Source organism: Argentina silus (assembly GCF_951799395.1).
Source record: "Argentina silus genome assembly, chromosome: 15".
Lineage (NCBI taxonomy): Eukaryota > Metazoa > Chordata > Actinopteri > Argentiniformes > Argentinidae > Argentina > Argentina silus.
The window spans coordinates 1,761,984-1,775,467 of NC_139669.1; the positions used below are offsets into that span (position 1 = coordinate 1,761,984).

The following is a 13,484-nucleotide window of genomic DNA, read 5'->3' on the forward strand; positions in this document are numbered from 1 at the left end:
TGTGTTTTATAGCAGTGGAAACGGCCCTGGTTCCTGTCCCGTTTCAATGCTTCATCTGATGGTTCAACACCTAATACTGAGCTTACGAAGTGATATGCCATGCAATGGAGTAGGAGGAAAATGTCCATCATGCCTTTCTAGGTGGACTGTCTGTCCCACCTAGGAAGTGATGGATTGTAAGTGTGATGAAATGTCACACCAAAATGGCACTGCTTTTCTGGACACGGGTTGGTCAGGGGTCTGGTCTTGGGCCTGGTCACCCGTGGGCCACGGGTCGGTCAGGGGTCTGGTCTTGGGCCTGGTCACCCGTGGGCCACGGGTCGGTCAGGGGTCTGGTCTTGGGCCTGGTCACCCGTGGGCCACGGGTTGGGCCTGGTCGGTTCAGTGGGAACCTGCAGTGATTGCTACCGTGTCGAGGTCTAACATGACGACACATTCATCCGACACAATCATTGCACCTCACCTTTTAGACGACGGGTTCTCCTGCACTGCAGAGTAGGAAGGCGATGCAATAAGTGACTCCTTTACCGTTTGACCGCTGCGTTGAGCTGTGGTAGACGGTTGGGCGAAGTAGACCCAGGATGTCAAGAATGTCATCTCAGTAAATTTGGCAATAATGTGCGATGGTGATGATGGTGATGATGGTGATGATGGTGATGATGGTGACTCTTACCCCTTAACCAAAATAGGCCTGTCTGTGTTTTCTGGCCACTTTGTGTTCTAGTCCTATTAATGTATAGCATGTTATACTGTTGTGTTCAGGTCTGAGCGTCCGTGTCCGATCGACTCTGCATGTCACCACCTGTACACACGTACTTCAGCGTCGCTTGTTCCTGTTTTATTGGGGAGGTTATTATTGTCTTCATCGATATTGTTATTGAATTGTTTTCATAAAGTGTCTTATAGTTTCCAATGCCTGATAGCCTCAGAGAGCACTTACAGGGATGGGGGGGGGGGGGGGGGGGGGGGCGGTATAGGCTGCAGGGGAAATCCTGCTCATTAGGATTTGTGGCGCCAGACCACTCCATACTGTATGTATTTGTATTGTTTGAAAAGTTGTTCTATGCAATTATCATTGTTACAAGTATTGTCATGCTTTTTTTTTTTTCTAGTGGCTGCATACTTTCATGTTAAGTTTTCAGTATGTTCATTCTTTTAATAAAACTTATAACTCAATTTGTTGTTTGTTTGACTTCGTTTCTGTGAGAATTGATCTGTATTTTATCATAGTAAACGCTAAATAAGATACTTGGGACAGCCCGACTCTGACATCACCCCATTGAAGTTTAAAACTGTTAGGAAAGGGTTAGGGTTAGGTCATGGCATGTTTGAGTTTACCACAACTCTTGTTCCTTGACATGACTTCTGCTTGATGGTTTTTGCGATTTTATTTTTCCTTCTCCAGCTCCATCTCAGTCATTTTTATAACACAGTCCTCATCCACAGACACTGTTCATTCCTACTGTTCATATACGCCTGCTGTAATTATTCCACTCTCTCGAGTTCCGCTACAGGAACCTCGGTGTTGGCGCCGTGGCGCGTTGTGCTGTGAGATGCCCATGATGACAGGATGGAATGAGTGAGTAGAGACAGAGCACATCCTGCCTCGCCTGCTCCTCCCCGACACCTCGAAGAAGCTGCTCTGCACCTCGTTACTGGAAACTCACTCTTTCCACACTGTGCCACCATCAGAGTGATGTGTGACAGCCAGGGCTTTGTGAACTTTGGGTCCGGGCTTTGTGATCTTTGGGTTGGCATTATTTGGATTTTCTACTCCACTGTAATTCCCCTCACCCTGAATTGAATTGAACGACATTTGTTCCCCCACCCCCCCAAAAAACAAGAATATTATTCAGATTCTCCTCCACCCAGAATTTATAGTTGGCAAATGTTAGTGCACAATGTGTCACAATGTGTCACTCAGTTGGTAGAGCATGGCGTTAGCAACGCTAAGGTTGTGGGTTTGATTCCCGCTGCGACCATACATACTGAAAAATGTATGGACTCACTGCAATGTAAGTCTCTTTGGATAAAAGCGTCAGCTAAATGGTATATATTATATTAACTTATATGGCTGCTGGCTGTTCAAGATCAATAGAATAGAACTTTGTTGACGAGACAGATATTCTGTAATAGACGTACAGGACCAGTCAGACGTTTGGACACACCGTCTCATTCAATGGTTTTTCTTGATTTTTATTATTTTCTACATTGTAGATTAATATTGAAGACATCAAAACTATGAAGGAACACATATGGAATTATGTAGTAAACAAAAAAGTGTTAAACTAACCAGAATATGTTTTATATTTTAGATTCTTCAAAGTAGCCGCCTTTTGCTTTGATGACAGTTTTGCACACTCTTGGCAAGGTGTCAGACTGTGGTTTTCTTAAATTGCATTGTATAACAAAGGTTTCCCTTACGTTTAAATATAAGATTTGACATGACAAATATCTGATTTGATGAAGACCTTCTACCACGTATGAAATCAAATGCACAGATTTGTATAATCTGTCTCATTCCCGTCCCTTGTGTTTTTTCTTTTAGATCTTTCCACTGTGGTTCATCATACGGGATGATCAGCCACATCAGCTGTGGAGGGCTGTGAAGTGTATTAAATGTGGTTCCCACTGTATCATGGCCTAGATGGGGGAGTCACATCAACTTGCCACATAATGCACACAGATGCAGAACTGCTCCAGGGTTTGCATGCACGGTAGCACTCAACAAGTTTAATTTGTCACTTAGGTTTCATAACCTCTGTGGTTGTCAGAGTAAATAAATCCTGGTGCAGCAACTGTGGGCATTGTCAGCCTATTTTGGGTACTGCTCTGAAGCCAGTCAACCCAGCACTGGTCCTCTGTATCTAGATTTGAATAACCCCACTGCTCATTTGGAAACTGGGGGGAGGGGGTTAGTGGAATTAGAGTGGTTTCACAGTAATTGCAGTAATTCCAACCCACAAAGTACTGAGCTGATACTGTATGTGAAAAACTTGATATCTGAAGTGTGTGTGTGTGTGTGTGTGTGTGTGTGTGTGTGTATCTGTATGTGTGTGTGTGTGTGTGTGTGTGTGTGTGTGTGTGTGTGACAGTATGCATTCTCGTCACAGAAGAGGAAACTGAGTAAAGCGCATGTTGAGATATATGGTTGTATTCGATACACATTTTCTATTGAAAACAACAATTCAGCACATAGTATACATGCAGACAACATTCACCTCAATAAATACAGGCATTACCAGATTCCTAACTATACAATTATATATCACATCTCACTGAAACTAAACCAACAATAAATTATACTTGAAGAAATTCGTAGTCCTTTCAGCATGGGATTGTCAAAGCCATCACCTCCATTGATCCTTAGAGATACATTCACAAATCAAATGGCTAAAATCTTTGCAAAAGTCAACATTTTCAACTTGTTTTCATTTAATCCATATGTATAGCAGATCCATTTTGTTGATCAACTGTTAGTCCTGTCCCAGTCCAGCTTTCCGTAAGGCCTCTAAGGCTGTAGAATAGACAACCCCTCATCTGATAGGCTACAGTCCAAACCGACACTCCCAGGTCATTCTCTCCATGTTATGATGTCACAAGGGTTGCTGAATTTCCTTTTGACGACGCAACATCACTGGAATCCTGGTCAACGTCCTTTCTGATGACCGTCCTAGTTCATTTTGTATAATCCAAAGGTGGTGGCACCCTCCTCGTAGTCTACCAGGGCGGGATCAAGCACCCACACACTGAGCTGGTTCCCTGGCTTCAGCGTCCACACCTCTCCCTGTGAGGCTGTACAGACGCTAGACTGGTTCCCCAGGCTGCAGTAGGCCATCATCAGGTCCCTGTCCTTTTCCGTCTTACTCTCCCTTATCTTTATCCTGCTGACCAGTGGGTTATGGGGGTTCCACTTGGAGAAGGTGACCCTGGAGTAGATGAAGTAGTCACCAGGCTGGCGCACTGTCAGCCAGCTGGACTTGAAGTAGCTGATGTTTCTTAGCACTGAATGTCCCATGTTCCACTGCAGGTACTTTGCTACTCAAAAAAAAAGCACACAAATACAGTGTTTTATGAGTGACTTACTACTGAAACAATTATTTTTATAGGTTGAATTTAGGCAACATTAATGGAGTTTTTTTTTTGCCATTGATGGTGTAATGTCACTTACATGTGGGTATACTGGTACTAGAAGGTTGCTGGACTATCATCCGGGCCATGGCTCTGTAAGAGGGCCCGCCTCCAGAGAGAGACATAACTGGAACAAAGAATAGACAAACAGTCAGTTTATAGAACTTTCTCAGAGATTTTGAGAACTTGGTAACTGTGGCAAGAGAAGCACTGTAGAGGCAAGGAGATACTACACACAAGAAAAGATGTGAACATACCTTCCCCTTCAGCTGGTGACCCCTTGAGAGGAGAGATTCAGAGAGAACACATTCGTCATAATTAGCTCAACTGATGATACTGCATGTCTCTTCACTGAGTACTCATGAAGAGACAACTTCAGTTGTGAGTTCAACAGACTTCATGTTCCTGGAGCTGAATCTCCTCCACACCCTCTTACCTGTGTCATGCTCTTATACTTGTCCAGGATCTCCTGACAGTTAGGCAGCGACTGGCCGTCCACCTTGCATCGCTTCGCCAGTCTGTCCAACTCGTCTCCCTGACTCTTGAGCTGAATCTCATCCTGCAACTGACCGAAAATAACAAGAATTCATATCTACTCGACCTGTGTCTACTGTGTCTACCGTGTCTACTGTGTCTACCGTGTCCACTGTGTCTACCGTGTCTACTGTGTCCACTGTGTCTACTGTGTCTACTGTGTCTACCGTGTCTACCGTGTCTACCGTGTCTACTGTGTCTACTGTGTCCACTGTGTCTACTGTGTCTACTGTGTCTACTGTGTCCACTGTGCCTACTGTGTCTACTGTGTCCACTGTGTCCACTGCGTCTACTGTGTCTACTGTGTCTACTGTGTCTACTGTGTCTACTGTGTACACCGATGTCTGGTTCCTTCCTCTAGGTTGACATCAGAATAGTCATGCTCATGTGGTTGATGTTTCAAGAAAACAGCCCAAAGCTGTGGTTGTGTACAATTGATGTGAAAGCTGTCCAAATGTGTTGTTGGTTTCCTTTGAAGATGGGATATTTGCTCGTATTTCAAAATGTTTCATAAAAGGCACTCATGACATTCTGTACTACCTGTTTGTCATTGGCAGTTTGTTTTTACTTTGAAAATATGCTCTTACTAGGAAAACCACACAGATGTTTAAAGAACACAGAGGTCCCTGTATGTGTCTCATTTCATAGAGCCGTGATGTTTTCAGATGCATTATTCATTGTATATAAGATTATCACTCACATTTTTCGTATAAATATTGTATGTTACATTATTATTTATACAATATAAATGTATATAGACATATAGACTGATAAACATAGAAAACATTTTTAAATTTTACTTTTGAAATAACACATTCACGATCTCTGAACTACAGTATGCTCACTTCCCACAGTTGGAGAGGATTTCATATAATTTCAAATCCATTTAAGAAAACAACCAATTTGTGGATTGGGAAAATCACTCATGTAAATTATGGCCAGAATTGACTAGAATTTAGATAGACTCAACCCCAACCTTGCTGTTTAGTGTTTGCAGATATCAAGATTCAGTCTGTCTCAACAATATCCCCCAATATACCAATCATATATGGGTCTGAGCACCACTCTACAACAATGACTCTGAACATAAAACCACTGTTGGACATTGTCTGTTAATAACTTTAGACAGCTGTTGAGGAGAGTTCTTACCTTGTTGTTAGTATGGTACTGGTAGGCAAATACTCCAAGTGACAGCAACATGTTGAGCACAATTATCCCAACTAAGAACCTGAGGAGAGGTTTGCTGTGGCCTGCTGACGCTGGCGCTGGCCTGCCTAGCCGGGGGGGGATAGGTGGCGGCAGGCTGCTGTGGTAGGTGTTTATCATGGTGAAGAGAGACAGAGACACTGAGAGGAGAACCGCCAGCCTTAACACTGTGCACTTCTGACAACCACCCTCACGAGGGAGTCTACTCTTTGTAAGGCAACTTCCGAGAAGGTGTGGTGTCTTTTTTGATAGGTGTGTGTGTGTGGGTGCATGCATGCATGCGTGTCTATGGTATTCAGGATTTCTAAAACCTACCGAATTCTTCAGACAACAGAGTGTTCAGTGTTGTTCCCTTGACCTTTGACCATAGCTCGTCCAGCCTGGGTTTCCCAAAGCATTGACTCCAATCGGTTTGCCCTTCTTGCAATAGAGGACAGCAATAGACGAAAGCAAGCAGAATGTCTACAGTATTGTGCAATCACTAAATTAGCTGACAAAGCTGTTGTGGCCAAAATCGCCCTTGTGACTGAAACAAAAGAGAACACCATTGTGAGTGCATACCATCTGAAAAACATACTCACTTCTGGGTAACTGCGTCCATTGATACCTACATTTATATCAGAGTTGTCATATTTCTGAGTCTGTTCATAGTTACCAGTTCAGCCAATGTTGAGAGACTGAAGCCCCTGCAGCACACAGACATGAGGACTTCTGTTCTCACAATAGCTACGGAAGCAGATCTGAGATCTTGCTGTGGTTAACATGATGTTGGTTTTGCGACCATATTTGGCACCCATTCTTTCACATATGTTAGGGTCAGTGAAATCATACAGGATCTATCTGAGACAGGTCCTGTATGCTCTCTCCTCTATTCCACTTGCATGAACTGTTCTACTTCTTCAACCTGAGTGTCTTATCAGTGTGTTGGCGCTACTGAAGTTATTACACTGGCAAATAATCAGAATAAGCTGATACAAGAGGATGAAATCATCCGAATGGATGAAAACAAATGTGGTGTCATGCTTTGAAGGGTCGGATGTTCTTGGAAAGCAGCCCCTTCAAAAAAAGGTTGCCCCAGCATGTCGGCCAAGAGACCACACTTTCTGGCCCAGCTACAAAAGGACTTTGAAGAGGTCTGTGGCTTCACTGTGCCATATTCACATCCAGCCATGAGTACCAATGTATCGGTCTTCCTAGAGTATTTCACGTAACACTCTTTCGGTGATTTTCTTTCTGTGATTTTCCTTTGCACTGAACGAGGTGGCAAAATTAGTCAGTCAACTACACTAAACTGGCACACAAACAGCAGGGATGGTTTTTCATGAGAAAATGCTGTGTGTTGCAGGAAGAGCTTCCCCCACCCTCTCTCTTTCTTCTCACCCAGCCAGCACTCTGGAGGACCATAGGACAGACAAGGAGCGGAAAGAGTGTGAGGCCGAGGACGTGTGTGTGTAGGTAGGCATGATCAGCGTCTCTGGGTTCCACTGAAAGTGACAATAGTGTTCCGTATCAGCATGCAGGGATTCAGATGTGGGCACATTCGCCTTCCATGCCTGGCTTTGAAGATCACCCCTCTGAGAAGTTACAAGTCAACCGTGACCTTTAGACTGTGCTAGGAGCTCGGGTTTCCATCCTCATGAGTGCTCGACTGCTTGGGCTGTAGATTAGGCATGATTGTCCTCTATTCGTGACGCAATACACTTTAATGCACGGATAATTTAATGCAAATAACAATGCAAATACCTGCCTGTGACTGCATGGAGCCGCCTCTGAGTCACAGTTGGCAGGAAAGGCCAATAATGGAGTAATTGAATTAATAAGCCGGTTGAAATGGAATTTTTTATTATTAACCCACTGGCACTGAGTGAGCACCTGTGGAATTCAATTTGAACAGAAATGATGTCTCTTTCAGCAGCATTTGTTTTCCTCAGTGAGAATGGTTAGATGCTGTTTCTGGGTGGGAATTACTTCGGTGTGTTTTCTTGTACTCGTGGCACCATGGTGAGAGGTACTTGAAACACCCTCAGCCTTCAGTTTCTCTTCTCTCATTGTCAAACGGGTCATACCAATCCAATGTCATGGAACTAAGGTTAAAACAGTCAAAACAGTCAAACCAGACGTATAAGGTACTCTGTGTAGTGAACACTCTGTTTGCTAAATTCAATCCTTTGAATACAAAAGACATGTGTCTCTCTCAGCATGCAGTGTGTAAAGTACACACACACACACACTCCTACAAGTCCTACACACAAAGTCCTACACACAAAGTCCTACGCACATGCACAGCCGCATTGCGCGCACACACACACACACACACACACACACACACACACACACACAAACTGTGTAGGAGTTGCACAAAGCAGAGAAATCACAATGTGGAACCCAGAGAAAGGGTAGATTATGGGCAAGTTGGGTTTTCTCAAGAAATGGAAAGTTGTCTTCTTGGTTAATTTTACTTCGTCACACAGTTTCAGTTGCATGTGAACAGATTTCATTTGCATGTTCATTCGTATTGGATTTGTGTTTTTTTGTCTGAATTTTTTATTTTTTCTTATGCACAACGCTGAACCGAGAAGGTTCAGCAACAGGACAATATTGTGAGTGTTCAGACACTCATTGAATGCAGCCTTGTAGTTGGTTTAAAAACAACAGCCTGCCTTCAACAAACAACACCTAAAACATTGTTACCTATTTGCCATGTAAAGGAAAGGTTGAATTGTTAAAGCCTCTCAAGGCCATTTGCTTTTACAGTAATATGCTATTATGCTACTGCTACTGTGACGAACACTTTCAGCATATGTTTTTACATGCATACTTGCAAGCTCTAATATTCATTTCATCCAAATCACTTACTAAGGCAATAAATACGACGGCAGAGGAGAGCAAAGAAACATGTTGATTTGAATGCTGTGTCACAGCGTGGCTCAGGGCTTCCCCTAGTGGCATAAATATGAATCTCTCTGACAGTACACCATTCTTCAGAACCAGAACAGTGGAGTCTGATTTACAGTAAAGCTATGGTTTGGTTATGACTGAGGTTGAAGACACAATAATAATACTGAATCTAACTTAAAGGCAAAGCTCTGGGTTGAAACCAAGGTTAGGTTGAAGCTGTGCAGAGCTGTGCGGGGATTAAAGCTGAAATGAATTAATTCAAAATCTACTCTAGACTCCAGGGTGGATAGCTAGCCTACTACTGGCACAGCTTCACAACTGAACACAGAGCGCTGTGATTCAAGGCAAGGAAGTCAAGAAAGAGCACTCTCTGGATACTGGATACTGTTAGCTTCATCAACCTCCTCACACTCTGGTCAACTGAGATACACATACAGGCAAGACACTGTTGCTGAGATATCAAAACAGAAGCAGAAACATCATGGCACTAACAGAACATTCAGGTATCGCTGTACATTATATGATATGATCCAACTGCTAATGGTCAGGATGGGCTGAGTCTGACATTAAAGGGTTAATGCTGACATATCGCAGTAATAGTCATTGGCTGGAGCTTGAAGCTGGACAGGGACCCTGGACTGGGACCCTGTGATGTCTGGATTCTGGTTGGTGAAGTAGAGAAATGCAGACAGTCATCTTTACTGAGAGCTTTGCCCACCTCAGTGAGGGGGCTCCTAGGGGTTGTAGTGGACCACCAGGGACATGGCGCGGTGCTCCCTCTGCAGGTCACGGTGGGGGGTGTTAGCTGGGGTCCTGAGGCTGTCCGAGTCTGGGGAAGCCAGTGAGGGAGGTTTGTGAGCTACAGGAGGGCGTGAGAGGAGCGTCCCGTGGGTGGGGTTCACCTCCCTGCTGCTCTGTTGGGTGGTAAAGCTGTAGGTGGACTGGGGCTCATCTTGACACTTTACAAAGGCCACAAAGCATCTGTAAAACTGACACAGACAGAGAAGCCACCATGGGTATCTATCTGTCTCACACACACTCAAAGGCAATTTCACTCATATATAAGCACAACAACCACATCGAAATAAAGATCCACTGAGAAACCAGACAATCAGGTTCTCTATTAGAATGTTCTCTATTACTCTCAAAACCTGAGACACTCGAGACCACTACAATCTCAAGTACAGTGCAGCTGCAGTGGGTAGAATACACTAACTTTGCCAGCCTGAGCTTTTGTTGCAATCAGAAAAACAGAAAGTACATCAGCCGGTGTGTTATTATGGGTTATAGGGAGCATCTGGGAGGCGGTGTTGAAGAGGCCGCTGATAGGAACAGAGTAATTACAGATTACTCTAGATTGTGGTTCTCCTGGGGAAATTAGCAGTGTCACTCCCCCCCGAACCTGTCTCTAACCCCCTCTGACAGGCACAGATGGGCTGTCACAAGCACCTCGGCTAGGTCACATCAAATAGACACAATTAGCCAGTCGAGCTAATGTCCAGTCTCACCTGGTTGTTGAAGAGTACATAGATGACAGGGTTGATGACGGTGCTGCTCTTGGCCAGGACGGAGGGTACCACGCTAGCCACAGGGGTGACCTGACCGGTCCTGCCGAAGGTGGCCAGCAGGGCTATGACGCCGTAGGGCATCCAGCACAGCAGGTAGCAGGACACCATGGAGAGGACCATCAGCAGGATGTGCTGCTCTCGTCTCTGGGCTGACAGCAGGTTGATCTTAGCCACCTGGTGGAGAATTGGAGAGAGGAGAGGAGAAGAGAGGACAGAGCAGAGGAGAGGGGAGAGCAGAGAGGAGAGGAGAGGAGAGGAGAGGAGAGGAGAGGAGAGGAGAGGAGAGGAGAGGAGAGGAGAGGAGAGGAGAGGAGAGGAGAGGAAAGGAGAGGAGAGGAGAGGACTGTAACTGTTTCATTACTGTGTCATTACTAATGATTAATGATTAATTATTAATGAGATTGGATAGCATTTATACAGCACTTTCCACTAAGTCATATCGTGCTTGTAGATAGATAGATAGATAGATAGATACATACATACATACATACATACATACATACATACATAGATAGATAGATAGATAGATAGATAGATAGATAGATAGATAGATAGGTAGATAGATAGATAGATAGATAGATAGATAGATAGATAGATAGATAGATAGATAGATAGATAGATAGATAGGTACTTTATTGATCCCAGAGGAGAAATGAATGCGTTACAGCAGCTCACATCACAAACAACAACAACAAAATAAAGTGACAATAGAATAATAAAATAAAATAGACATCTGAAACACTATATACAGTAAGAACAGTTCAGTGTGATTTAACATCCCCCAGCCTGACTCTGATCACCCCGATCGAGCCAGCCGGAGGAGGAGTTGTAGTCTTATTGCGGCAGGCAGAAAAGATCTCCTACAGCGCTCCTTAGTGTAACATGGAAAGCTCTTCACATACAGTAGTGCTTCAGGAAATTGATAAAAAGGTTGTTTTTTTGTCGCCTGGGAATTGATCCTGCTGTTAAAATAGCAGTTGAGGATTCAGCAGTAAGAATAGTTCTGTTTATTCCATGAGACACAGTTATGGAATAACAAACCTCGTAGTTTTGTGTCGGACCACGAGAGAGTCTTCCAAGACAACGCTGTGACTGGAATGACGATGTGCAGCGGGGCAAAAACATCGATGAATGTCATTCTCTCTCTGACGTGCTGTAAGTCATCTTTCAAACGCTGTTCATCAGGCTCCATAGGCTGGGGCTCCGTTTCAAAGAAAAGCCTGGGGGGGTGGGGGCTGTTGAGGGGGCTGTTGAGGGGGCTGTTGAGGGGGCTGTTGAGGATGACTGAACTGGTATTTGCCAGTAATCAGGTCGACTGAGCCGACCCCTCAGCTGAACAAGGTTAAACCTGGGGAAAACGTTGTCACTTACATAACTTGTACCTATGGTAATGAGGCCGCTTCTTCCACCATCTAAAAATACTGTACCTTGAGGGTAATTCATTCATGGAATGGTGGCAGTGGCACAATAGGAACCCATTAATTACATACTGCTTGTGTAAGCTCCCAGATTTGCCCTAAGGCACGGATGACGCACAAAAACCTGAGAGGGGGCATTGACCTCTTGAATGTAGCCTGTACTTTGAAAATAAATCAATAGCGGGAGATAGGAGATTGGGTGAATAGAGACTCCGAGGAAAGGTCTGGTGTTCCTTCTATAGCCATGAAAACACTGGACTAAATACAAATTGGACCCTGACTATCTTCCTTCAATCACAGCCGCTGTCTACTGCTGCTCTTGACAGGAATTGCTACACAATTTCTTACCAAATTAGCATAGCCAATTCAATGCCATGACCAATTATATTTGAAGGAAATTGTATACTGTGTGTGTGTGTCTCTGTACGTTTGTTTTCAATTTGCTCAATTACGCCTTTTTGTATTCTTGTTGGGGAGGTCTTTAATGAATACAATCCTTCAGCAATAATGTCATTTTATTCTTCGTCCAGCTAGCCAGATGCATTCAGACAGTCCTCTACATTATTCCATTCACACCAGGGGAGGCTGGTGGAGGTAGGAATTGGAAGATGAGCTCATTGTAATGCATGGAATGGAATAAGGAATGGTATGATGGTATGATGGTTTGATACCATTCCCAATTCCATTCCATGCATTTACATTGAGCCCGTCCTCTGATTCCTACCCCCACCAGCCTCCCCTGATTCACACCTATTTTCAATGGGATAATAGAAACATTGGTCACAAAAGGGTGTATTGGCTGCATCAGAAGGTGGATAATGATCCAGACTCATACAAGCTCAGGATCATGAATAAAGGCACTGTACACTGAATATGTCAGTGAATAGCAGAGACTAAGTATGTCTCCATCTCTGACATTGTGTTGGTATCTGAGATAGTTCTGTCGTTGGTCACGGCTAAAACAGTCACGGCTCAATCTGTAAAAAATCTAATCAAATCAATGAATATGTGGAAATAAATACCACAGCACTTAAGACACGGTCTGAAGCGTGCACATTCACTGATTACTTTGTCTTATGACGACTGTTGGATAGATGATTCACTTACTTAAACAAATGTATTTGTTGTAAGACGCTTTGGATAAAGGCGTCTGCTAAATGCCATCAATGTAAATGTAAATGTAAATGTAAGGTACACACTGTTTGGAGAACCATGATTAAAGTACACAACAGGGTAACAGCGGTGTTACCATGGGCACAGCTGCTGAGTACACACTTCATTAACACTAGAATACACACTCCATTATAGTACGCACTACGTCTGTTCTCTCCCCAGGACAGAACACTTCATACTGTATGTTTGAATGCATCCTATGTCCACTTGTGTGATCTCATTGTTCAAGGGGCACCTGTCTCAACACAGCAGCACATTGACTATTCATCATCTCCTGACATGAGATGAATCATTATCACTAATGTTCCAACATGCAGCCCACTGCCAGTGTAGAGGACCCAGCCTCGGCCCTGCTCACTCACCCCCCTGATGGCCACCAGGATCCTGCTGTAGCAGTAGACCATGAGAATTAGGGGCAGCAGCAGGCAGAAGATGAAGAGGCAGACCACGTAGGAGACGCTGGTGGCCGACCGCTGGTGCCACTGGACGGAGCAGGAGGTTCCGGGGCCCTCCAGGCCGTAGCTGCTCCAACCCAGGAAGGGCGGCAGGGTCCAGG

The 13,484-nt window shown here is 44.2% G+C and overlaps 2 protein-coding genes across 3 annotated transcripts in view; both read right to left on the reverse strand.

The window, feature by feature from the left end:
- Nucleotides 1-3,145: 3,145 nt before the first annotated feature.
- cd40lg (CD40 ligand) lies at nucleotides 3,146-6,312 on the reverse strand. 2 transcript variants are annotated; one of them, XM_083686225.1, is made up of 6 exons: nucleotides 6,187-6,312; nucleotides 5,815-5,971; nucleotides 4,568-4,696; nucleotides 4,389-4,410; nucleotides 4,172-4,258; nucleotides 3,146-4,038 (listed from the first exon to the last, which is right to left on the reverse strand). In XM_083686225.1, exons 2-6 carry the CDS (start codon nucleotides 5,863-5,865, stop codon nucleotides 3,674-3,676), a joined length of 654 nt encoding a protein of 217 aa, XP_083542351.1. In that variant the 5' UTR covers nucleotides 5,866-5,971; nucleotides 6,187-6,312; the 3' UTR covers nucleotides 3,146-3,673. The 2 variants fall into 2 exon arrangements, with proteins under 2 accessions (XP_083542351.1, XP_083542350.1); XM_083686224.1 differs by lacking the exon at nucleotides 6,187-6,312 and having other exon boundaries at nucleotides 5,815-6,112.
- Nucleotides 6,313-9,503: 3,191 nt separating this feature from the next.
- tmtops3a (teleost multiple tissue opsin 3a) overlaps nucleotides 9,504-13,484 on the reverse strand; it is a gene marked incomplete at both ends in the record, with an annotated part of 7,729 nt that continues 3,748 nt past the window's right edge. Inside the window, 3 exons of the mRNA XM_083686858.1 lie at nucleotides 9,504-9,758; nucleotides 10,278-10,511; nucleotides 13,291-13,484. The exon at nucleotides 13,291-13,484 is cut by the window's right edge and continues 135 nt beyond it. Coding sequence (XP_083542984.1) covers nucleotides 9,504-9,758; nucleotides 10,278-10,511; nucleotides 13,291-13,484 — 683 coding nt within the window. The remainder of the gene's footprint in view (nucleotides 9,759-10,277; nucleotides 10,512-13,290) is intronic.

What these genes read in the sequence shown, in the direction of transcription:
- cd40lg (XM_083686224.1), bottom strand. Translation starts at nt 5,991, where the DNA reads ATGATAAACACCTACCACAGCAGCCTGCCGCCACCTATCCCCCCCCGG. An exon ending in GTCACCAGCTGAAGGGGAAG is followed by an intron (nt 4,259 to 4,388) that starts GTATGTTCACAT and finishes TCTTTGTTCCAG; the next exon opens with TTATGTCTCTCTCTGGAGGC. An exon ending in TAGTACCAGTATACCCACAT is followed by an intron (nt 4,039 to 4,171) that starts GTAAGTGACATT and finishes TTTTTTGAGTAG; the next exon opens with CAAAGTACCTGCAGTGGAAC.